Source organism: Anomalospiza imberbis, chromosome 3 (genome assembly GCF_031753505.1).
Source record: "Anomalospiza imberbis isolate Cuckoo-Finch-1a 21T00152 chromosome 3, ASM3175350v1, whole genome shotgun sequence".
In the NCBI taxonomy this organism is placed as follows: Eukaryota; Metazoa; Chordata; class Aves; order Passeriformes; family Viduidae; genus Anomalospiza; species Anomalospiza imberbis.
In genome coordinates, this window is record NC_089683.1 from 36814649 (window position 1) to 36842028 (window position 27380).

Genomic DNA, 27380 nt, shown 5'->3' on the forward strand with positions numbered 1-27380 from the left:
TTTATTACTAGCAGGACTGTAATAAATACTTCTGTTAAGCATGTTAATATATATGAGAATTTAAGTATAATAAGGTTTAAATTTTCTTTAGTAAATAAAACCACATACAAAACATTCAGTTCAACACATTATGTATATTTCTGGTATAATTACAAGACAACAGCTCTGGGTAAATAATTATATTACATATTTATAACTATTGCAAGAATAGACATGTTTTGCATAATCTTCAAATTTTAAAAACAAGATATACAGTTGAAAGTACTAGAAGAGGACATTCAAATCTTTGAAAAGACTACCCAGTCTTTATTCTGAAAAATAAAAATCAAAATAATGCAAGTCGTTTTCTGGCACCTACTTTCCTCCCACAGTCCTTTCCCCCTTCAACACACATAAAGCAGCATCACAACCAATTTGTGTTTCTCCTCTGGACATGTGTCATGGCAAATAAAAGTGGTTACAAAACTGTATTTCCTCTAAATTAGGAGTTCATCAGACACAAACACATAGCAGTGTCTCATTTTATAATCCCCTCTTCCATGTCAAATCTTATACTAACTTAGATGGGGTACTTATATGAGCATTTATGCCCCATAAAAAATTGAATCAACCATTTTTAAAAAATCGTCTTTTACTAGTTCATAAATTATTCAGATTTAGTCCCATCCCACATGCCTTAATGTTATTTTTCCAGTGCACTGTTTCTCCAAGTATCTAGTGGGCACTCAATTAAAACTCATAGCTTACATGTCCAACTTTGCTTTTCCTACAAGTAATGTATCTGTAGGTACATTGACATTCATAAGGATTTAAGCGTAAATACAAAAAGTAACCTTTGTAAACAGTTCTCATGTCATAGCCAATACAGAATGTTGAGTGAAGCATTCAAGTCACTGTTGTTAGGACAAACAACCTTATAACTCAAATACATACTCGTTAGCCAAACATATTCTACGAAATATGAGAGCTGCCAGAGCAAAGGTCAGCAGGACGATGAGCACGGTTGACCCCGTGTGGTTGGTGTTGGCTCTGGGCTGCTGTGCCCGGTTGAAGTCGGTTGAAGTTGCGGCCCGTCTCTGGCTCTGCTGCTGCGCACGGCGCTGCCGAGGACTCATCGAGGTGGTGGTGCTCGACACAGCTGGAGTATGCTCCTGGCCAGCCACTGTACTGCTGCTCTGAGTTTCAAGCTAAAAAAGAAAGGTTGAGAGTTGTCAGACAATACAGCATGTAAGATTTGCAAGAGATAAAATCATAAGGACTAAAATGTGCTCTTCAGATAACTGTTAATACATGCCACTAATAATTGCAGGATGGTTATAGCTGGTTGTTTTTGTCCATACACTATCCTGAGTAGAAGTATATTTCAAGCTGAAAATCAGCAGTTCTATAGACAAGAGAAGGCTGAAAAAGTCTGTCAAACCATATTTGTGTTAGAGATTTCAAGTATCTTTGTGTAGGATTTGTTTTAACTCTTTGCTGCTCAAGAAATCTTTAACAATCTTCTGGATAGTTTTATCTCTGAGGATTTGCAATGTCACCTACTGAAGGGGAAACAAGATGGGGAAGCCAAAAGAAGGATGGAGAGAAGTCCAAGAACTGTATTTAAGCAATGCTGCAATGCTTCCTGTGGACAGCTGGATCCAGAAGTCTGTTCTTATCACCACCACCATCACTGAAAAAACAAAACAAAAATCCTAACCACAAACCACCTGATCCCAGCAGGAGTTCCTGAGCACAGCACGTATGCAAGCACTTACCTACTGTCCTCTACTGGTCAAACTCGGTCTGACATTACAAGTACTAAAAAACACACTTTGGCAAATGATGTTCTGTTCATGAGAATTTTATGCTGAAAAAATGAGTTTCAAAATATGACATCTGATCTCCCACCAGACTAATCCTGCTTGCAATACTAAAAAGCTCAAATGTCCAACATTTAATATTAAAAATAGTAATACAGCGCAGTCATTAGAAATAAGCATTTTGACAAGGTTCAGTTTTTAAGTGTTTTAAAAAAAAGAAGCTCTGAGAAAAAACTGCAGGTTTTTCAAATTTTTAAGCCTCATTTTCAGTCATCAGAAAATAAGGTTTTCTGGTATTCCTACTTAAAGCAATTTGTAGCTATTTTCCAGAGTTAAGTTTTCTCCTCCTTTCCTTCTAAAAGATTATCATTACAGCAGGTAAAACTAGAATTCTTGACATTTTAGATTTTTTTCCATAGCCTCTTAATGGACACAATATCCAGAACCTTAAGCACTGCTTCAGCCATCTACTATACCCATAAAAGATAACCTTTCCACACGACGTAATGGGGAATGCCCTCAACTGCATATCAGGTTTGACAATCCGCAAGACAGTGAATAGCACTTGGTCTTGTGATTTTTCTGTGTGTGGACAAAGAATTCAAAATTTCCACCTAGTCGGTGATTTGTCTCACCCAAGGAAGAGGCCTTCCCTTCCTACCTCCCCATCATTAGTATTTCCCACTGTTTATCATTGGCAAGAAAGTACTGATGCAATTACTCGCCACATTTGACAACTTGCCTATTTACACAGGTGTCTTGCCTAAATAAGCAAAGCAGCTTGGGTAGCTTCAAAGCAAAATGTTTTTAAAAGATACATTTTATCAGCAGACACAGCCAAGAACACCACAAGCAGCCTGTTGTGATTTCCAGTACACTGCAGAAGAAAGTAATTCTGCTTCTCACTTGAAAGCTCCTCATGCCAAGGAAAATAAAGACTTGGGGAAGCCAAATCTTTGAAAAATGAAGTTCCTAGACTCATCTACATTCCCATCATCCAGAAGGTGAGAGGGAGAGAAGTGAATTCAGGACACAAGAACTATCAATTCAGTAAACAATGTTTTTTTTCTTCAAACAGTTTTAAAGATATAAAAAAGTCTAGAAATATTCCTAATCCTTCATCTTACTAACAAAAGTAACTAGCACTGGCTGTCACACACATCTTCTCAATACTGCAAAACTTAAATTTAAAAATAAAACAGAAGGGCTCTATTCTGAATAGAACAAGCTGTCATACAATGACATGAACAGATCTGTGATTCAAGAGAAATCTCACTGACAATTTCAAGGCTTTAAGTTATTTTTCTGAGGAAATTATAGATGGATTGGGCCAGCAGCAGACCAAAAGCTTCACCCAAAGCTCAGCTAATGCACCACCTTGGGATTCCCAACATAATCAATGGGCAACTATTACCAGACATGCAGAAGAAAGCTAAGAAAGGAGTGATCATGACCTGATATAAATTTGGGTACAAGTGCTGCAGTATCTTAAATAATAGAGATAGATAGATAGATAGATAGATAGATAGATAGATAAATAGATAGACAGATAGATAGATTTTTTTATTTGTTTGAAGACTTAAGTGTTAAGAATCTCCAAAATGGCAGATGGGCCACACTATTTTAAAAAAATCACAAACATCTTGTCTTCAACTTAATAGCAAGTCTTTAAAATCCTTGTAAGCAAACATGACAAGATTTTTAGACTAACACAACACCTCACATGACACAATTTCCATTGTTTCTGCCAAACCAAACTGGAAATGTGGATGAAAGCTTAACAGACTAAAAATAGAAATATTCAATAATAGTTACATTATAGCCACCTTTAGCATCTGATCTTTACAGACATTTAATACACACATTTCACATTATTGCATACTATTTATATTACTACTTGTCATATTATTTCTGAAGCTTCTGAAACTGTCAGGACTGAGAGAAAACTTTGCTCCAAGGACATCTGAACAATTATTCGATGAACAAGCTATTTCAGTAAAATATACTTATATCAGAACTAACAGAAACTTGTATTGTCTAAAAAAATGCAAGTAAGGAAACTTATATCATGTTCAGTCTACTGAAAAATGCATTCATTGCATCCTTTATATCTCCAGGCCATTATTTTAAAAATTTTTATCAGAATACTAGAAGGATTAAATAATTATCTTAGAAAGGATGTTTTAAAAATACAGCAATCTCAGGAGCTCAGAACCATATAAATCCTCTGGGTTACTGAAGCCTCTTTCACTTATACTAATGGTCTGGGGAGAGATGCAAAAATCAGGATAAGTGAAATACCTGTTTGTCTGTACAACTTCCAACTGAAGAACCGCTGAAATTTGACACAGCATGGCTTAATGGCTAATATGAAAAATGTCTATTTTTTAATGAATCAAAGTTGGGCCAAGTACTCTCAATTGTCAAGACATTTAAAATGGTTGCTATAGTATTACAAATCTAAGACAGCACTTAACAGAGATAAAGGGAAACACTTTTTACCAATATTTCAGAACTTATGATTAAAGGTAAGGGCTTTTATAAATCTCATGCATCAGAACACAGCCTCATTTTCTGACAGAAACCTCCTTCATCAGCTCAAAGTAGCTGGCTTCAGTTATACTGTTTATCACTCCTCATAATGGTTCATCCAGCCACTGTTATCAGTGCAGGTCACTACTACAGGATATTGTTTAGTAACAGGTGTACTGAGGCTTAATGTATTCCCAGGTTATCAGAAAACAACTTAACTACAGTTTTTACCTTGTTACTTAATAAAGCTCACCAAGCATCAACTTTATTCATTAGCTATAAGCCCCAAGGTGGGACATCTATCCATATCAATACACCAAATGTATTACTACAGATTTGGTGGAAGTTCAGACACCCACAATCCACACAGATTTAGTCTGTGCAATCAGGGGAAGACAGAAATGCAGCCTACCAGCCTCTGCTGCTGAATAAACTGCACTGTGCTCCAGCCTCCACTAATGAGTCCCACTGTGATCAGAGTTTTGGTACCAAAATTTAGGTGACCACTGGACTCAAGTCCCACCTGAGTATCTATAATATATTCCTTCAGAAACATTGTTTTGCTCAGATGTGGAAGGATCTCATCAATTACTCAAGCCAACTTTCAGCAGCATACCTTGCTTGCACTTTCAACAGTCAAACAAGCATAACGTACCATTACTTTGCCCTGAGTAGACATCAACAGCTACTACAAATAAAGTACTGTCAGAAGTAGTCAAGTCAGAGGTGTTCTCTGCACTGGGTGCAGACTCCTCAGAAATACTATGTTGCATAATGCCTTAGGTAGCCTATTGTTTTAGTTGTATTAATGCTAAAGAGTGTTGTCTGCAGCTCTGTATCCTTTCAGACGAGTTGCTGTGGCAGCATTTTCCAGAGCAGCGTTGTTCCTTTCCTTGATCTCATGCCGTTGTCCTCGTTGCCTTGCACCTGGCAAACCTCTATAATGTTGTGACAGGCTCTCTTGGGAAGCAGGTCTTACTGGCGTGAGAATCAACCCCCTCCCCTCCTTCTTCCTTCAAAAATCAGCTGTTTAAAGGCTGGATGAATGTTCTCTAATACAGGCACATAAAACTTGACAGCCAATGTGCAACATCTGCACCAGTGTTGCACACTCCAGTCATTACTAACAGGACGTTGAATGGGAAAAACCCCTGCTGGTCTGGCAAAAAGACAAGAGAAGGTGAGGAGCGCACAGACAAACATATCCATGCAGCAATTACAGAGTAAGTATTTTCAAAGGGCAAGAATCTGTAAGACTGAAGTACTGAGTAACACAATGAAAGCCAAAACATAAACAACAGTTTCAAACTGAGTTTTGAAATCTGAAAAACATATGCTTAATGGAAATACTGTAAGACTTGGTCCTTCTTTAGTCAGTGAGGCTATTATCCTTTCCCTAGGTAAAGATGACAGAAGGGAAAGCTAATTAAAAATATCTCTTTTTCTGATAGAATGAAAAATTCTCTCTTCATCAGGAATAAGGCCCTGCATGGAACAAAGAAATGGACACAAAATTATGCCATGGCAGAGACCCATTTCAGAGTGCTCTTCACACAAGAATTAAGTTAGCCCTGTCCCAGAAAGGACATCACTGTGCTGACAAATATATTGCCATTAATACATTTCAAAAATGTTTGGCCTTTCAAGCAACTTAAAGGTAAAAAAATCACGGAACAGAGAACTCTTGCTGGAAAGAACAAACTCGATCATGGAGCAGTCCCATAGTAAAACACAGTCTACAGATTCCTTCACTTTCACCTAGAGGTGACCCCTTCCTTAGCACCTATATACCATTGTGTCTTTAATGAAGACCAATTACAACTGTTCTAGAACAGAAGAAAGGTAACATTCCTTTTTTTTTATTACATTATTACTTCTAGTATTCACCTCTATATTGTCTAGAAAGACAAAAGGTTCCATGGCTTTAGAGTGAGACACATTAATTTACAGTATCAGAAGGAATTACACAAGTTAATACAAGAACTCAGCACTGGCCCTCAAAGAGAGTAAACCCAGCAAATTTTCTAGAACAGCTTTTAATTAAGTACACATTTGTAGATTAAGTGGCAAACATTTTATCCACAAAGAGAGAATAATATGTTTTGGTGTTGCCCACATTTAACACAACTTAATAAGGCAGAATTAGGTCTTTACACAACAAGAACTCAATAAATGGATTTTACACATACAAGAAACCCCGCTGAGTAGAAAAGATCTGAGGTTTGCATGGGTACTCTTTCACACCTCTAAGCAGATGAAGGTCCAGAGTGCCCTACTTTGAAAAGATTTCTATTACCTTTCACATAAATAAGAACACAAAAATAGCAAGCTCAAATTCCTTAAAACAGTCTTTCCTGTTACACATTTCTTTCTTCCACTACTGAATGGCTCCAGATAATTCCTAACACTCAAAATGTGACAGCTCAGAAACACAGGTTATTGATTCAACACAGGTGTTGATTCAAACTAAAACTAACCATCCTGAATATTAGTTCAATTCCCTAAAATATGAACCCACTTATCATTTACAATTAATCACATATATGAATATTTTTACATACATTTATATGTTTATATGTTTAAAGATCTCATTTCCCATAGGACTGATCTGAAAATTAATCATTAATTATTAAATCAGTATAATTGATAAAACCAGTTTTCTTAAAAATGTGATTAATTTAAAAAAATCTCTCTCCTCAAGAAAATGCCAGCAATACCTTGGTGTGTGAGATCTTTCTACTATATTAGCCAGCATTTATAATAAGAATATAATAAAATAGTTTATTAAATCTTGAACAATCTGGAAGAATCCTTACTGTAGGGGGCAAGAAAGTTTGCTGTTAGCATGTTTATATTTCCACACAGCTTGAAAACATGTTGCAAACACACAACAGATTTTAATGGACATGTTGTAGGTTTTTTAACCAATCTGCAGCCCCATCCTCTCTAAAAAAGGCAGCTTAGCTGGGATTTGCCTGCAATTTATCAGTGAATTTAGACTGCATGTGCAACAGTCGTAACAGCAGCTGCCTTGGCCCACCATCAGACTCAGCCACTTCTGAAACCTTTATGTAAGCCCTACACCTAGCAGTATTAAAATATAAGAGTCATATTTCAAATGGTAAGAATATTTTAGACTTACTTAAGAGGTTATAAAATCCAAGAAGATAATATTGATTGATATTTAAAAGCTACAGGTTATCACAGAAATATTTTTTGCCTCTGGCTAAGAATTCTGTAGATAAAAACAGTGCTACATTATGCAGATGGTAAACTGTAGTGCTTCAGACACCATAAAGTTTTAATGAACACTTAATGTAATTAAAGGAAACATTGGGAAGAAGAACTGCTAAAAGAACATTATTTCTTGTTTTAAGAGAAGAAAGCGAAAGCAGAGGTTGCTATTTCCAAAAATTATTCAGCATACTATTTGCTAACAGATTTTATATAAAAGTATGAAGGAGTTCCAGCATAAATAAGTGAACTACATACTTTAATCAGGACTTAAATCAGCTTAAGAGGACCAATTTCATGTTCAGACTATGCCCAATAAAGCTCAAAGATGGACATACCGTCGCACTTGTTGGATCTGCGAATGCTCTAGCTGCACCATCCTGCTGGGGCTCACGTGAAGCAGCAGAATGGTTCAGTCCTGATGTGTTTGAGGGTCCAGCATCAGATCGCCTGGATGAATTGGCCTCTGCCTACAAGAAGCACACATGTACACTTCACAGACAAGATCAAAATTGCTCCAAAACAATTTGGCTTATTTTGGAATGTGTATTCCATTGTAGAGAATAGGAGGTATAGCAAAATATAATAATCAGGTGTGCCAGTTGCATTTCAATGACACAGCAACAAGTTTAAGAAATTTTAATTCTTTAAAAATAAGACTGCAAAAGCGCAAACAATATTCTTTAAAAGATCCAGGACAATATGCCAGAATTACACAGTTTTTAATCCTTTCGTTTTGCAAGTCCTTAAGACAATGCTGGCCTACTGCTGATACAAGTGAAGTAACACAGCCTGTTCCTCCACAGGACTAAAGAGCCTCTAGTGAGTGCCAGTGTAAACTGGCTATACTGGTTTCAGTACCAAAGTGCCTCACAGAGAGAGTGGGCATATATGCATGACACTACACTGGGTAGTACATGCATACCAGTGTCCAGTATTTAAATTTCAGCACAGAGCAAAAGAAAAAATTCAAGTCTTGCAATACTTCATACACATTTACAAAATGTCTACTACGCATTATTTCCTAGAATTTAGGTTTCATGCTTAGGAAATCTGAGACAAGAGATCAGTAGGGACATGTAGAAGAACACGAACTCCAGTATATATGCTGACAGTAATCTCTAGGGAATAGAAAAGGACATACCATCATAGTGCTGAACTGAAATACTTCTAAAATTTACACACGTCAAAAAAAAAGAATTCTTGACCATATCAATTTTTATCAGTAAGCAAGTCTCCTCCCAAGTCATGTGTCTAGATCCCGACTTATTACAAAAATGACAACATCAAATCTAGTGACTGTCTTCAAATGCAGACATAGGTAGTGGTGGTAGTAGTAGCAGCAAGAAATACAAACAGTGTAGTAGAAAACAACCAGTTATGGTGATAACAAACTGGTAAGATCACAGTACAGTAGTCTTTCCTGATACTATTTAGTGTGAGGAAATTAAGCTCTCTGTTTCTTCATATGTATTACCTCAAGAGAATCCAAAAAATACAGCACTAAAACAATCTGGAGATGGATTTAACATTTAAAAACTTAGAATCTGCTAAGAACACTGCTTTCTCTTTGCACTTGACTATTATGAACTGTCATATTAGACAGGAAAAGTTATGATTCAAATATGGATGATCAACAAAGCAACACAGAATTATGAAACATTTAGACTGGAATGGAACTCTAGATGTCCCTGGTCCAACTCTCTCTAGAGTCATGTCCAGACAAGTTTTGAGCATCTCCAAAGCTGGGGGTTCCAGAGTCTCTCTGGGTATTCTGCTCCAGCATTTGACAACACACTTTCCTTCCTATATCCAATCACAAGTTCCCTGGAACCTGTGAGTACTGATTTTCATACTCTTGCTTCTTTCAAGACGAGCTTATTTACTGTTAATCTCTATAAAGCAGTAACAAATGTGCATTTGATTTACTTTAGCTTATAAAAGTACTAAGTCTAGTATCTAGACTGAAGTCAGACTAATATTCAAAAGATGACCAACATATTTAAACATAATAATGATGATGAGCAGAGAATTAATTTTACTGCAAAATATGCCTTGTGATGGCAACATGAAGGTAAACCATACTGTCTTAGAGTTATACATATGCTATTAGTAATTTCTTTTTCCTTTATCCTTCTTTAAGCAAAATGTAATTTCTGTTATATAACACCTAAAATGAAGAAAACTATTTGGAAGTCAATATAAAATTGATACAAAATGTAATTTACTATTAAAACAGACAGGAACAAAGGTGGCTGCTCACAGAAGCAGGAAAACCGTAATGAGAAGATGAGTTGGGGTTTTTTTCCCCGCTCCTGAATTTCATATTCCTATCTCAATACCACTTCTTTAAAAGTTACCATCTTGTTTAAAGCTGGAAAGAAACACAATAACCCTGGGATCATCTAGACATAGTTAAGAAATCTCTTATTTAAGGAGGAAGCTAATGCAGAGGTTGCTAGTATGTTTGCTAGTAGAGAGGCTCTGTCAAATTATACATTCAATCAGCAATCTGATGTTAAATCTTACCCCATAAATTCACATGAAATGTATCCAAATAATTAAAAACTTCTTTATTTTCTGATAGTAATTCATACTATTAGGTTATTACAAACACATCAATGAACACCTCCACCTAACAACAAACAGGTAAGAAAGTCAAGCAAAGCAGAGAAGCAGGAAGCATAAAAAACCTCAACCCCCGAATTTTGATTTGAGAAGGGAAGATGCAACCAGAGGACAGTACTGGTTTGCCTTATTAAATTAAAAAGAAAAAAACAACTCACAATGGATGGTAAAAGGCTGTAGAAACCTAAGGCTTTTTTTCCTTTTTTTTTTCCTGACAAGTGCTTATTCTTAGGAGGTAGTGTCAAGCATATAGATACATGGAAAGTACCTGTATTCTTTAAAGACTGATATCTCTAAGCCTTTAATTTCAAAACTGAAAAAGGTATGAAATGTAAGTTATGAGTTCTTTCCCACAAAAGAAAAAGCCAAACAAAAATCAAACTTTGATATTTCTAGAATTTCTTTGAAGACTAGCGGTTCTTAAGTAAAAATCAATCCTACAACTTTAAATCCTTATATATCTAAAAAAGCCAGGAAAAGGCAATCCATTATTTCTCCAAGTAGTTGAGCTTTAAAGCTCTGTCCCTGTTTTTCTCATCTTTGTAAATAAAACATTTGGAGATGTTTTTATTTTAAGTGTTATGGCACAGGAATATGCATGTCCTGCAAAACTGGCAGGAATGCTCAGAAGATAATCTTTACTTTCCTGGCACACACAAAAAAAGTAAAAAGTAGACTTTAGGACACTATTAGAAGAACATAGGTGATAAAAGGGGACATATTGGCAGCCCTGACCTAAGTGAGGATGCGTTCTGCACTAAGGCCACATTGTCATAATGTAACTGCAGTTCCCTGCTCTCATGCACAGTAGTCTTCCTTAGTGGCTGATTTAAGAGTTTAGTGGAAAACCCAGTGAAAAACAACACTGTGCATGCAAGACATGCAATTCTCTAAGGAATGTATTTGTCTAAACAAACCTTGCTTTCACTGAAACACAAGCTAGAGAACACATTTTTCGGTCACAGCAACTTCCACACCAGAGTTCAACTTTCAGTATCTTCAGATAGTAGCAGAGTACTTCAAAAGAATTTGCAACCATTTTTCAGTAGTAATATGTTTTATTCCTTCCATAAGCCAAGAGGAAAAAAAAAATCACAAAGGTAAAAAATTTAGGTTAGCTTTGCCCAAACTTCTGTCACACTTTTATGATAAAACTAATTCTGGAGAATTTAATCAAGTTATTAGTGTTGGAAAATGTGGAAGTAAAAGCAACATAGGCAGTTCTTACCACAGTGGTCACCACTAAAACTAATCAATCAATGCTTCAGATGCACAACTTATTAACTGGCAAATTTCAAGAGATCCATTCTTTTCTCTTTCAGACTATACTGAGAAAACAGGCTTCCACATAGCAACTGATGAAGGTTTTCTGAAATGATGAATGTTTCTGTGATTTACAAGTTTTTTCTCAGTATTTTCTTTTCTATTTCTAGATAAGAGAGATAAAAGTTTAAACAGTGACTTTACCTTGAAGCTAATTTGTCTGGCAAGTTCTTTAGCCTCCTTGTCTGCCTGGCTTGACACACTTCCAGATGTCAGTGGTAAGAGGGCTGTCTTCATAGATGTGCCACAAATTTCACAACAGAAGTCTTGTGACCTGTCCACAAAAGACATAGCTCAGAATAGCATGTTCTCAGTGTTCCTGTGCGCTTTTTAATAAACTATTTGCAGAACAATCCACAGAAAAACAAGTGGTGGCAATGCCAGTAGCTTAGAAGTACTTCCCTCTGCCTCAAATCACATTATCTTGAAAAAATATGTTGAGAATTATCTGTATTACTAACAGAAATTCTCTCAAGTAATTTAGGAAAGTATTAACAACTGACTTAAATAGCACTATTATTTATAATTTATTAATAATTTCTTACAATTAAAATATTTATATCTGCATAAAATAAAAATTATAAATTAAAAAGATGTAACTATTTTTACAAATGTTATACTGGACATAGATTGGAGCTTGCACCTCCAATCCAGGAATTTCAGCTTCCTGGAAAACAATCTTTCCACATCATCTCTCTATAAAGCACACTGCAAGTGGCTCTCCAGGCCAGTGAGGAACCATAGAGACTTGACAGCAGAGTATCATGACCAGCCTACCCCACTGACTCACTCCTGTTACTGAGTGCTACTGAAAAGAGACTGGCTCTACCTTTTTTACAACTTCCTTTCAGATAACTGTACACATGGATATGATCCCCTGAACCTTCTCTTCTCCAGGCTGAACACTCACAGTTCTTTTACTATCTCCATGGATAAAACATGTTCCAGCCCCTCAATCACCTTTGTGGCACTGCACTGAATTTGCTCTAGGACATCCCTATCTTTCCTGTACTCTGACCTGGTCACAGTCCCACCTGAACCCAGCACTCCTGATGTCTCACCAGTGCTGAGTACTGAAGTAGGATCACTTCCCTTGACCTGCTGGCAATGCTCCTTCTTGTGCAACCCAGGACATTTCAGCCTTCTTTACTGCAAGGGCACCCTGCTGCCTCAGGATCAGCATGGTGACCACCAGAATCTTCCCTTCCAAGCTCCCTTCTAGTCAGCTAGTCAGCTGATGTTATTCCTCTCCAGGGGCAGGACGTTTCTCTGACCTTCCTCCAGCCCACTGAGGCTCCTCTGGATGGCAGTACAACTTTCTGGTGTATCAGCCACTCCTCCCAGCTTTGCGTCACCAGTAAACTTGCTGAGGGTGCACCCTGTCTCATTATCCAGGTCATTAATGACACTGAATAGCACTGGCCCCAGCACTGACACCAGGAATACACCAACAGTGACCAGCCTGCAGCTGGATTTTGTGTTGCATATCACAATCCTTTGAGCCAGGCAGCTCAGCCAGTTCTTAATCTATCTTACTGTCCCCAGCTACCTAGGTAGCTTCATGACTGAGGATAAGGGAAAAGACACCAAAAGCCTTGCTGAAGTCCCTATAAAGAACATCCTCTGCCCTTCCTCTGTCCACTACGCTAATAATTTCATCATAGTCAGAAACTTAATCTCAAGTTAACTTCCTAAAGATCATTTAGAAGAAGTTGGTTCAGAATTTTGAAATAATTTCATTATTACTTAAAGAGAATTATGCATAATTATTTTTGCTTGTTTTCTCCCCCACTTAACTATCAATTCCATCACACCCACTTTCTCTCCATGCTGCAATTAGTACTGTATCACAATGTTAATTACATCTCCAAGTCTGAATTTCAGACAAACCTCTAATATGACCACACAATGCTGGAAGGAACGGAGTGCTCTCAAAATATTTTATTTGACTGCAAGTTCCAAGTTTGCACAATATTCAGAGAAAAAAGTGACTACACATACAAGGCATCAAATTTGTTTTATTTGGAATAAATGCAAGAGAATACACCGAAGTAGCTTATTTTCTACTCAGTGCATTATCCTAAAAGTGAGTGAATGTAAATGTCCCTACAACAACAAACTTAGCACTTACTTCTTTGCAAGAGCTCTTCTTTCTTCTGGTGTGTAATCTAGAGATCCTATTGCTCCTTCACCTTTGGTTGGCATAAATCCAATGATAGCTAGTAAAGCTGTTCTTACTAAAATGGGAAAACAGAGATATAAACAAGGTGGCAGAAACAACAGTTATGTAACCTCATTCCACACTTGGAAAAGTTGCATTTCTGACTGCAAAACTTCATTCTGCCAAGTCTGAATTTCCTACAAGCAGCAGTGGTTTGGGTTTTTTTTTTTTTTTTGGTCAACTGCAAGGCTTTCTTAATTTTGTTTTAACATTATGTTGTAAACAAAGAAAAGACCACCAGCCAACAGAGAAGAGAAAAATCAACTGTTGCAAAAACGTTGCATTAAGATGAGTGTTCCAGACTTTAAAAACAATGAAAAAAGGTAAAGCAGAACCAACATATAAAAAGGAGTTGTGGGGAGAAGGGGAGCAGGGGGAGGAAAAAGATAAGAAGGTTCACAGGGAATTCTTTTTTTTTGATTCTGTTTTCTATTAGACATGGATTCTACAATTTAGTGTACACATGGTCAGAGTTTTTCTTTTTTGCAAAGTATTGCAGAATTTGTTCCTTTTTTGTCAGCACAATAGGGGAAGGAGCTCACTTAAAATATTAGTAACTGCTTGTAACAGAATTGTCATCTGAAGCATCTCTTTTGACAACATCTGTACTTGGACTTTGTTTTACAGAAGTAATGATATTTAAGAATTCAAGACACTTTGCTAATAGATTTGGTAAATAAATATCAGATCAAAATAAGTACCACAGAAAAGAGACAGCATATATACAACTACTTAGAAACACAGTATTTTCTACTCTTAAAAAAAAATTAGAGACTTAACAAAAGTTGAAGAGTGGTCTACTAGAAAACTCCAAAGATTTTACTAATATATTTTAAAAGTGAAACTAATATAGAAATAATTGATATACGGTACTCAGCAAAACTAAAATTACTTGAACATAAGCATACTGCCTTGGATGAACTGTGCCAGCTCTCAATTTCTGTAATAACAGTATTTTTTAAAATAAAGATAAAGATGATTTAGTTATTCTAAACTCAGACCACATTATCTTTCTTCTTGAGTGCTCAGAACCACATCATTAGAATTGAAAACTCCCTTCTAATATTATTCAAGCTGGCTTAGTGATCGTGCAAAAACAGGGTAAAGTAACAGGATTTATTTTCATAAGGAAAATTTTAAACAAAACACACAAAGAATATTCTAATTAGTCTGAGAATTCTTAATGCTTATGTATCCAAGTAAAGAAGAGCTTACCATCACCCCTCAGTTTCTCAGCCCTGGCATTTACTTAGTATGATTTCCAAATCATTCAATTTCATTCTTTTATGACCTTACATTTGACAAATTCTCTCCAATACACCCTCAAAATCTGTCTCCTTTTCCACTATAAACATTTTTCATGAGATTTCCTTTTGTTTAAAGAACAAGTTGTTTGATGGGGGTTAGATTTTTCAAGGAATTGTTACTTACTACTCCACGAAGGCTGCCATGTTTCAGGATGGTGCCCTGAGATGCTTAAACAAATTTTCTTCCCCACTTCAAACCTGCCATTTGCCTTCAAAGGAAGGAGGAGGATACAATAAAGCATGCTAGAATTTAACTCTTTAGTTTTTGTAGAAGCCATAAAAATCACAATCAAAATAATTCCATACGCAAACAACATGTGACAATTATACTACTGCCAACACCACAAAATTGGCATTCAGCTTGCTGAAAACTGAACTCTGTCATCTGAATCTATTAATGTATGAAGAAAACCTCCTACAAAACTATGCACAAAGGAAGGCCTTTGCCTTAAACTACAGGTCTGCCTTCCTACAGCTGAGCAATGTATTCAACAGAAACCAAGAGGGCCCATGGGGAGAACAAAAGGCTAGACAATCACATCAGCAATGTGATTGCTCCCGGAGGAAAGAGCATTTATTAGGCATAAAGCTTCATGCAATTAAGAGATTACCAAAATAATCTTGGAAGACTGAGGATCTTTAATTATACTATACTGTGCCACCTTTCTTACAAAAATAACATCATGTTAAATGCCAATAATCTCTCTCTCTCTCTCTCTACCTATGATAAAATTGATAACATAAAAAGGAAAAACTAGTAACCATGCTTACTTACCGTCAGCAAAATAATGCTGGGTGGTTTCATGGGATACTCAGGTGGCAGCACTATTCGCCCATGATAAATCCCTCCATCAAAATCTGAATCTGGAGGGCCTCTAACAGTGAAGTGCCATTCAAAAAGATTATCCTAAAAATACCCCCATCAATGGAAGAAGGGGAAAAGAAATAGTATTCATCAGAGAAATAGACAACTCAATGCCATTTTCTTGAAAAAGGATAGGCTGCAGAAACAGTACACAGGCAGAAGTTTTAAGAAGCCAAAATCAAATGGAGAGTTAAGAAAATGCAGCACTAAGGATAAAGCATTGTAGGCTTCTGGTAGTTTTCTTGTGCAATAATTAGCCAAAACCCTCAAATTCATTATCCAAATTCTTTATGCTAGTTGTATAAATTATGACAGGAGTTTTACTACCTAACAGATGGAAAACAGAGTCAACTAAGAGAAAGATCAAAAATCTTTAGATCTTTGCCTCAGTGAACAATAATTTCTGGAGAACCAAGGGGAGACCTACACCAAGAAAGAACACTAATGACAGCCTTCCCAAAGCTCCTACCATGCCCAGGTCAACACAGGGATTTGACCCACACCACAGAGGACTCCTATTCTCCCTCCTCCACTAACAGTTTTGAAACAAATACTGTGCCTTATTGCACAACTTTGAAAGGTACACTTTGAAATCTACAGTTTTATTGTCATTGGATATATAAGTAACTTTTCTTTATACATCATTTCTTTGGGATTTTGAGATGGGATTTGTGTATCAGATCTTGTGCTGCCAACAACTTCCCCAATATTTACAAGCAGAACAATTCCTACAATTAGGACAGGAGTCCAAATGAAGCTTGCTGTCAGTGAATGGGATCCCTCAGCTAATGCTAAACACTGGTATTGCAGCACTGGGGCAGCCCACCTAGCTGCAGTTTTTCAAGTATAGGAGATAACTGTCAAGATTTCCAGCATTTCCTTTCTTCTGTCACTGTTCTCTTCCCCAGTGAGACACTGTTCTAATCCAGAAATAAGACTTTCATGTAGGTTACAAATAATAGCAAGAATTAAACCTCTCATTTTACCACAGGAAGTAGAAGCAAGCTACAAATAAAAACCAGGAGACAGTAAGGAATATTTTATAGCACCCAGAAACATGCATTATTATGTAAGCATGTCGAGCGTGTTACTTATTTCTGCAAACAGCTAAAAATCAAATCTCCCAACTGAATACCACAGAACACTGATGTTTTGTAATTAACCAAGTGAAGTCAGTAGGGATTTCTGTTTAAGCTTCTAACCACCAGAACTTCATTGTTCTCTCAGACCAAAAACTTAACCGGGTGTTCAGACAAGAAGCTACTCCTTAAGTGAAACCCCCCTCTCTTACAATGCATCCAGAATTGTACAGAATTTGTGTTTTTCACAGGTTTTCTTAAATGCAAAATGGCAATCCTCAGAGATCACCTTAGGTTAAGTGCTTCAGTGAACAACTCAACAACTGTGCCACATGTCAGGTTTGAATACAAAATGCTTGATTTATATATTAAGTATTTCCATAGTCTTGGGAAAGTGATGGGGGAATAAAAACATCCATGCTAGAAAACTACTGAGGTGCAATGTAAAACTGTTATTAAGTACTTTCACCAATACCCTGAACTACAAGACCATTGAAGTTGAATTCTGCTGCTGATTTCCCTCATAGGGGAAAAAACTGGTTTGCTATCATTTAAATATGTACATTTTAAATATATATGCATTTTAGAGAAGTATATATTAAGAGTATATATTAACAAAACTGCCTAATTACAAGCTCTTGCAAACATATAGAAACAAACCTCCAAAGGCTGTGCATGATAATGATCTGTAGGATCCTTCAGTTCTGCAGCCTCTTTCATCAAACGTTTGACAGCTGAAAAAAAAAGAAAGCATAAGACATGAAAATGAAGAAAATAACTTAATATGCATTGCATAGAAAAATACATAAAACATTTATTGAAGAACTCTTTTCAGCTAACTAATCTTCTCTAGCAGATTCCAGCTTCTTCACTGGAGTTCATAATTCAAGACACTATATAATTACTTATGATGAATAAACCTTAAATGGGTTATACAAGCATAAAGTTATGAAAAATATGTGCACGGTCACAGTTTCTCAACACCGAACACTGGGACTAAAGTAGTTTTACGTTAGTAATTGCACCAGACAGGAGGAAAAACATATGTATCATTAACAGGGTTTCAGACTCCAAGATTTACAAGGCTAACAACCTCAATATTTTATGATATAGGACACGATATGCATCTTTAACAACTGCTGAAAAGCTTTATCCTGACACCTCCCATGACAATTACACGACTACTCCTTTAGTTGATCAAAAGGAGGTCACAGTAATACTTGAGAGAAATCAACACATCACCAGTAACAGGAGATGAAGTTTTATAATAGATTTGAAATATCTGTCAATATGCCTAGCCTGAAAAATTTACCCAGGGTCTCTGCAGTTGGAACCTGCCACTGAGTGTGACACCCAGATATTCTTCTATCATGACTTCAGGACACTCATTAGTAACCTTCTCCAACCTTCCACTTCAGAAATACCAGCATCATCTGTATTTTCTGCCTCTCCTTCTTGTGCACTCTTTTGCAAGCTCTGTTACATCACTTACACTTCAGGTGCCCTCATGTGCACCATACATTAATAAAAAACTCTGACCTCCCCACAGAGGAATTTTCCTTCCAATCTACTGTGAAAAGTCCTTTTCCTCCTTCACACTTTTGGACAGCTATAAACACAGCTCAAAGTTTGAGAATTTCACTTCTTACAACCCAAACAGAAAACCAATTATATGGAAATCTTGCTGCTGCCAGTTACCTCAGTTATGCTGCTGCCACAGGGAGGTGTCAATTAAACAGCCGACAGATCCCACCAGGTCAAGGTCACGTCACAGCTAGCAGCATTCAGGCTCTGCTGAGTAACCGTTTGTCTCTTTCATCTTCATAAAGGTTTACCAGTTCATTAGCGAGGAATATAAGAAAACCAGTCTGGACCAGAAAAGGCTTTGGACTCAGCATTGCTTCACAGCCAACAAGGCTGGACATTTGCCTTTAGAAGAAGAGTGGCATGCACCAGGATGAGCTAATTCAGCAGTGAACACCCCACAAAGCAAAATGGTGACCATGAGAAAACTGAGACTGTAGGCAGCAAAACCTAATACAGACAGAGGAGTCATAGACAAGGCAGACAATTGTTACTGAGATTTCCCAGCTGAGAGACCAGGATAGAAAAGAAATACATTCCCCCATAAAAGCATCATGTGGAGTCAGCCACATTCACGGAGGGAAAGCTATTAGAGCATAATACTATTCCACTCTTGGGGCATGAAACAGCAAAATCTAATTTAGCTCTCAAATAATATAATAATAATAACAAGATAATTTGCTTATAAGAAGTTTTCAGTATTAAGCAACCTAGGATATCTTAAAAATCTATCAGGTGACCAAACTTCACCCTTCCAATACCTGAAGAGAGTCCACAAGAAAGATGGGAGAAGGATTTTTATAAGAGCATGGAGCAGCAAGACGGGGAATAGCTTCAAACTGAAAGAGAGTAGATTTAGATTATATATTAGTAAGAATTTATTTCCTGTGAGGATGGTAAGGTGCTGGAACAAGTTATCCAGTGAAGTTGTGGATGCCTCATCCCTGGAAGTGTTCCAAGCCAGGTTGGATGGAGCTCTGAGCAACCTGGTCTAGAGAAAGGTGTCCCTGCCCATGGCACGGGGGTTGGAAGTAGGTGATCTTTAAGGTACCTTCCAACCCAAGCCTTTTTATTATTCCATTATTCTAAGCAGCACATGTGTATGCAGAAAGGCTGAGAGCTGGGGTTGTTCAGCCTGAAGAAAAGGCTCTAGGGAGACTTTACTGTGAACTTTCAATACCTAGAAGATGCTTTATAAGAAAGAAGTAACTTCTTACCACAGCCTGTAGTGACAAGACAAGAGGGAATGGTTTTAAACTCAAAGAGAGTAAGTTTAGATTGGACATATGGAAGGAATTCTCTACCATGAGGGCAACAAGACACTGGAACAAATTGCCCAGAGAAGTTGTGGGGGCCTCATCCCTGGAAGCCTTGAAGGTCATGTTGGACAGAGCTTTGAGCTGTGATCTAGCAGAAGGTGTCCCTGCTTAAGGCAGGGAGGATGAACTAGATGACCTTTAAAGATCCCTGCCAACCCAAACTATTCTGTGTTTCTCTTCCCACACTGCTCAAAAATACCAGCTGAGAGGCTGCAAGGAAAAGCCTGGAGCGGTAAAGGTTCATTCTGAGAATGTGTGATCCAGTGAAGAAAGCACAAAATTTGTTTCTTCTTTAAGCACTGCTGCAGTATTCATGAAACAGTTCTTCCTTTGGCTACCAAAAAGTGTGGTGGAAGAAACAAGCATAATTCACAAAGTCTGCCTGCAGTAAGTCATGGTATTTCAACCCACTTAAGTCATACTGAGTCACTGAGTAAACATTTGGCAATGGCAATTCTGAAAAATCAGAACAATTTGGACCCGTTTGAAATAAAGAATCGCAGACTGTCCATAAAGTCAAAGAGTATCGCTAATTCAGCAAAAAAAAAAAAAGTCAAGACACTGAATTTGTCTAAGACAGGTTTTAGAGACAAAATAATGAAGTTATTTTTTAATGTGACATAACCATCAGCATGAAAAATAACCACACTTGCACAGATACACTCAGTAACCATTTATCAATGTTCATCAAAATTAAATCCTGAGGAAATTAAGTTTCTGGACTAGAGATTTCAGGAGAGTTCCCATCAACAAGCAGGAGGCTTGGGAGGTCTCTACTGCTCTGTGGAGGAAAGACAATACTACAGGTCAGAGACTCTGCCTGACAATCTGCCTCTTGTGTTACACTGAACAAAATTTTCTGAAAAGCAAAATATGGATATTAAAAATCTGAGAATCAAGTTTAAAGCCACCAGCTTGCTTTAGGATTGAGTGGTGGTGGAATAACAATTAAGGAGGAAAATTTGTACAATAAATGCATATGTGATTAATAGATTTATTTCTGCCAAAAACCATGCCCAGTCAAATTCCACTTTCATCATCCTTTACTTCAAGCTACCCTGAAACTTCAGTTCACACAATTGCTGCTTTTGAATATATCTGCAGGTCACATTCAAGTACTCCTGCTATGTGCCCAACCAGACAAGTCTGTACCTAGTGGCTGGGGAAACCTTCTGGATACAGAAAACGCAAGTGATCAGTCTTTGTAAACATCAGTGAAACTGCTTAAAGCGATGACAGCATTTGAACATCGGTGGTGTTTTCTTAGTAAATCATTATGTCTTTAAAAAAAAAACCAAAAAATCAAGTGGCTGTGTATGACAGTATCTTCCTCAAATGTACAGCAACCTTTTCATTCGGAAATGAATTCTCAAACTTCAGTTTGAAATTTCAGTTCCGCTGTTTGAAAAAGAAAGTACATAATGTACAGATAAATAATGGAATCCAGAATAGCTGGCATAAAGCTAGAGATCTCTCAATTTTTCAAGATGACTTATCTAAGCTGGGAAAAGAAGAATAAAACAACCTGACAGCTTTTACTGCTTTGGCAAATGTTTCCTACCTTTTTATTTATGGCTGCTATTATTTATTTTTCACTTTAAACAAGATTTAGAGGTCTACTCAGAAGAAGCAGTAACTTTTTCCCTTTGGCTCTGCTAACCAAAACAGCACAGGGAAGGATGCAATTTATTTTTTGAATACAGGTTTTCCAGTGAAAGTAAAACTCCCATAAAACCCTTCATCTCAGAGAAACTTTTATAACTACTCAATCCACTTAAGTGATTAGTAAAACACCGGTCATCTTTGTTATGTGTTTATCTATTAATGAGGCTACTTCCTACAATTAGGAAAAGTATTATACAACAATAATAGAAAAAAAAAAATTAAATGAAATCACATAAACAGTTTGACAAAAGCATCAAGTCCCTTGAATTACATGGCTGTGTCATGGGTGACATTTTGGGAGGGTCTTCTTAAATCCATCTGTCTTTGTTTTCTTCCCCCCTCCACTCTGTATCCGACCACTGAGCAAAGAGTGCCTGACCCACAGCTGGTGTAACCATCAAGTGACTTCAGAGGTCACAGTGCAGAGTGTCACCTGCTGAATCACCAGTCCCCACAGCAGCCCAAAGCACCTGGGAACCAAACTCCATTGGCATTTAAAAGAAAATCTCATTTACTAAAGGTAATGTCTAAATTTCTTGTCAGGGGAAAAATAACAGTGAATCACACTCTCAGTAGCTCCCCTGCACATCATTTAAAAACCCATCAGGATTAAGTTTAGGTGTAAAGTACCTAGGATTTCTCGTAAAATGACAGCACTTGAGGAGCTTTGACATTATAAGTAAAAAATAAATCCCATTTTAAGTGATGTGGTCACTGACACATGTAAGAAAACATATTTAAAACAAAGAGTCACAGTAGCTCTTTGATATGGAAAACTGTATTTTTTCAATGGTATTTTTTTGCTGTACTCTCTAGAGAATGGTTTATTAAATCTAAACAGCAACTCTAACAGGTTCACAGCAACTTGCACAGTGTCACTAGAAGCTGTGTGTCACCTTGTGGATGTGATTCTCCTGGACAGCTTAGAACCTGTGAATGATGTGTGATCATTTGTGAACTAAAAATAACAGAAATAAATCCAAAACACAGCACTGAACGAGCTACTAGGAAAAAAATTAACTCCATCCCAGCCAAGACCAGGACATTCCTCTGGCAACTCCTTTGACTTTTGCTACAAAACAAATGTAAACACCACTCGACAAGAAACAGGACAGCTGTTTTCCATCCTCAGGGTCTCAGATACATCCCTTCTCAAGACCCATAAGCCTCCTCAATAGCTGCTTTACATCTTCACAGCCTCATGTACATTCTTTCACATGATCAACAATCTTCCTGTACTCATATAAAGTATTAACAACTATTAAAAAAACACAAAAAGTTTTAATTAGTCTTGCCTTGCTTTCCTCTCACCCTAAGAAACAACCAGGCTTTAGTCCTCATTTCCCTAAGGGCTACAGGAAGTACAGTACTCTTCTTGTAGTTGCAATTGAAAACAACTGTTCAGGCAACACAAAGGGAGTAAAACTTACAAAATCCAAGGTGCTTATTGAACATGCTAAGATCAAACTATGAATACATTTTCTAACATCTGTTCAACCATTTAAAACCATCTATCCTTATTTCATACATAGAAGCTACTAAGCAGCACAACAGCTACTGGCTATTTCCTATTAGCTGTGTTTAGTTAACAAAGAACTGACGCATGCTTGTTGGCACAGATCACTTACTTGTACAAAATATGCAGTGGAGAAAGAAGTACAGTTTTTAGGAAAAACGGCAATCACATTGAAGATGACAGCTAAGAGGTTCACAATCTCAGCATTGTTATGTTCCCTATGCCTTCAAGATCCCAAAGCAGTGCCCCTGGGCAACAAATGCAGGACAGCATGCCAGGACTCCTTCCCTGTGCTGTCCCTAGTGCTCCAGGGCACTCACTAATCAAAGTCTTGATGAGGTGGTCTGCTGAAAGCAAAACAAACTCTGCTCCCCAAAAAACTAAAAAAAAAAAAAGCATGTTTTTTGTGGGCTCTGTGTAAGGCACTGTAAGTAGTTGTTCATAATTCTTCAAGTGTCTGTGCTAATACCCACTCAGATGCCTGGTCACAGCCTACACAAAAGCTAGACATTGTCACTACAAGAGCAGTAACTACAAGATTCTGTGTCTGATCTTACAGCAGGCTAAGGGTCACAGCTCTTGGGGGGAAAAAAAAAAAAAAGTAAAGAGATTATTCCAAGTAGCTGTCTTATAAATTTCAGAAAATTAGGGATGTTCCTGAGGCACGAAGAAGATGAAGTCTGTACTTTAGTCAGCTGAGCTTTAATATTGATGGGAGAGGTTTATCAGCCATGTGGTAGCAGGCTGATATACACTGACTAATCCATTTTGAAATCCTAAGACAGAAAATAGCTTGCCCTTTTATAACTGCAAGAAATACACAGAAAAATATGAAGCAACAGCTTACAAGGCTTTGCCTCATTGAAGCAATACAAAGAAACCTGAAGTGTGAAGTGCGAAATTTCATCCCTTCCAAAATTAACCGTCTTTTTGGGAAGAAATAAAAAAAGAAACTCAAGTTCATAGGCAGTGTGAGAAGCTAGCATCAGGTGAATGCCCCTATGGCTCCTTGCTCTTACAGAGGACAAGTGACAGGAGCTGCTTGGCATCCCAGACCTGCACTGGCCATGGCCTGCACCTATGGCAAACTGAGACGGGCCAGAGCTGCGCTGCCTCTCATCGACAGAAACATGGTGTGCAGGGGAACAACTTGCTTGTTGTTGTGGAGAGTTGCCATCTTTCAGATATGTTGGGATGAGCTAATTGGCTGTAAAAACAGGGATAAGGAAGCAGATGAACACATGGCCTAGGAGCAATCAGCAGCAGGACAAAGATGTGTAGCAATATTGCTCTTTTGTGGTCTGCTTGAGAGCACACAGAAAGTACAGCAATGAAGAACCTAACTGATCCCCACTCATCAATCTGGTCTAACACATTCACAGAAGAGGGATCCAGGTATAAACCACAGATGAACTTCAGCTCCTTCACAACTCTATAGCAGAATTTGGCTTAAAATAAAGATTCATAAAGGCACATGTTTCTTTTAACAATATTTTCCTATTTAAAATGTATTTTCATCTACAATATTACATTAAAGCAACTTATACTAAAAGGATTAGTAGAATTTGCCCTTTTAAAAAAATCTGCTGAGCAGACAAAGGCACCATTTGCAGTTTGTTCAAGTCCAAAAACAGATTTCAACAGTAGAAGCATCTTGTACAGGTACAAAAGATTACTTTTTCCACTCTGTCTCAAGGTAGCATGCTGCAAATCCCTAAAGCTGACCTAAGGGTTCTTCCTCTATTAAAGGCAAAGCAACAGCAACAGGTACAAGGACAGCTACTTGTTCTAAAGCCCTAGAGGGTCAGTTACCAAAGTAATCCCTTCAGTCCACACATGACACGACCCCTTGAAATAGAAAATACAGTGGACTTCTTACTATGTATTTTAGTGCCTTTACATTAATTAAAACCACCTTAATATTACAGTATTCTACAGTTCCATTCTTAACCTTCAGTCAAATGGCAAGAGTAAGATACCACTACTAAAGTGCACAGGTAACTGGAACAAGATAGGAATTTGTACAACACACAAAAGTATTAAATAATTGCATATGCTCATCTATCAGGTTAGCAACTAAAGTGCCAGACTAGAAGCAGTGGCTACACATAATTACTGTCAACTCATTTTAATGTGCAACTGTTAAAGAAACAATATTTATTTATATTTATTCAACACCTTTTTGCCCATCTGTTCAGTGAACGATTTCACACATATTGACTATTGAAATCAATGTTTTAAATCATTACAGAAATTTTAAAAGTTATTTAAATAATTTACAAACTTTCACTAATCTATATGGAAAGAAATAGTTTAATAAATTAATATGTAACCAAACATGTTTAATTTGGAGAAATAATATTAAGCCATTGTATGAATTATTTATCTTTGCCACACAAAGCTCATTTTGTTACGGAACAGCTGGTTCCAGCTGGTTTTCAGCACCAACAGGTGCTGAAAATCAATTCCAGTAAAGGTAATTTTCTCTTGAATGTAGGGGGGACAAGTAAAAATAAAGGGGAAGAACATTTCTAAATTAAGCCACAAATATTTGTCCTCTCCACCCAGATCCCAGGTGCTTGTCATACAGCACACCACCACTGTTTCCCATGACGTGTCAAACCACAACCAGTGAGCATGTTTGTGTGGCCTTCTAAATTCACATATGCCACACATCCTGCATATCTCCCTAAAAAAAAGTATTCCTTCCTGATATTTTAAATGACAACAAGTTCGTAATTTGCTTAGTGATCCTTCTTATCTTTCAGTTATGCAACTTGGGTGTGAGGCTAAGGGACACAATTTAACAATAGACACATCATCCGCCTGAGGTATGTTTGTAAACAAGCGTGTCACTGACATTTTTAAGGTACAAAGTCATCATAACATTCAGTTTCTCCCCACCTCTCATGCTGGTAACAAGACGGTATGATTAAAAAATAAAGCTATTATTTCATCACAATAACACGAAGCTGATAATGCCTATTTCTCAACACCCGGTCAGGGGAAAGCAGGGGCAGGAGAGCAACCCACACACAAACTCTCCCAGCCCTTACAGCTGCGGAAGAGTTTTGCTTCGGCAGGGTCGGTCAGGCCTCCGGCTGTGCAAGCAGCTCCAGGAGGTGAAGCCCTGGCACAGCCGGTCAGAGGCCGCTGCTCCAACACAGCCGTGCGGGGAGACACGGCCTGTCCACTGTTTGTTTCCTAGGAACCAAAACCTTCCCTTCTAGCGCTGTTTTCTCCACATCTCTAGAGGCGTCTCTGTCGCTTCAAGGGTTCAAAAGAAAGCCCAGGAATTATAGGCATGAATTTTAACATGCAAACATGTGAACAAACACAGACACGCCAAGTACATAGAGCCTGTACAGCAACACTTCTGCAAAACAAACTGACGCCACACAGGCCAAGCTACTCTTGGCAAGCCGTCCCCTCACAGGCACCTATTGAGAGAGCAGGCGATGCCCGGGGAACAGGGCACGGCCACCTGACTAAACGTTCAAAGGCACGTTTCCACGAACCACCAAAATGCGTGGGCACACACACACGTACACAGCCCTGGCGGTCAGGGTGTTTTGAACCGAATTACAGCTCGGAGGAAGGTTTCAACGCTATCGCACTGCGAAGACGATCCGAACACGGTCGGCCTCCGCCTGAACGCCGCCACCGCCCCGGCGCAGGGAACCCACCGCCACCGCCGCGGCCCCCGCTCCTCCTCCCCGCCGCGGCCCCGGCCCTGGCCCCGGCCCCGGCCCCGGCCCCGGCCCCGGCCCCGGCCCCGGCCCCCGAGCCCTCCGCGACCAGCGGCAGCCCCGAGGCGGGCTCGCCCGCCCGCAGCGGCCCGGGCAGCCCGTAAAGGCGCGGCCGCCGCCTACCCGGGCTCTTGAGGTTGTACCGGGCCTCCATGGCAGCGGGCACCGCTCGCTCCCTCCGCGGCGGCTCTGGCGGCGGGGGCAGGGGGCGGAGGAGGAAGGGCGGCCCCGGCCCGGCCCGGCCCGCCTAGCCTCGGGACACTCCCCTGACGTGGCAGCGGCGGCGACAGCCCCGCCGTGACCGCGGGGGGAGGCACCTGCCGCGCCGGCACCGCCCCGGGCCCGGGCCCGGCCCCGGAACAGCAGCCGGGAGGGGACGAGGTGCTGCGGCGGCTGCGCCGCGGGGGCTGCGCCAGTGAAAATCCCGACCGCACAGGTGATGGGGCGAAGTGCCTCCGGGCCTCGGCGGGTTTGAAAACTCGGTGGGGGCTTGGAAAAGGGGCTTCCAGGAACCCACAGACCCAAGACACTCCACGCCCAACAGACTTCACTGTAA

The 27380-nt window shown here is 38.7% G+C and overlaps 1 protein-coding gene across 1 annotated transcript; it reads right to left on the reverse strand.

Moving 5' to 3' along the window:
- Positions 1-114: 114 nt before the first annotated feature.
- On the reverse strand, positions 115-27133 carry UBE2J1 (ubiquitin conjugating enzyme E2 J1). The gene is made up of 8 exons (XM_068184033.1): positions 26948-27133; positions 17652-17725; positions 15823-15954; positions 15172-15256; positions 13651-13756; positions 11664-11793; positions 7907-8038; positions 115-1187 (listed from the first exon to the last, which is right to left on the reverse strand). Exons 1-8 carry the CDS (start codon positions 26976-26978, stop codon positions 915-917), a joined length of 963 nt encoding a protein of 320 aa, XP_068040134.1. The 5' UTR covers positions 26979-27133; the 3' UTR covers positions 115-914.
- Between the last annotated feature and the right edge of the window lie 247 nt (positions 27134-27380).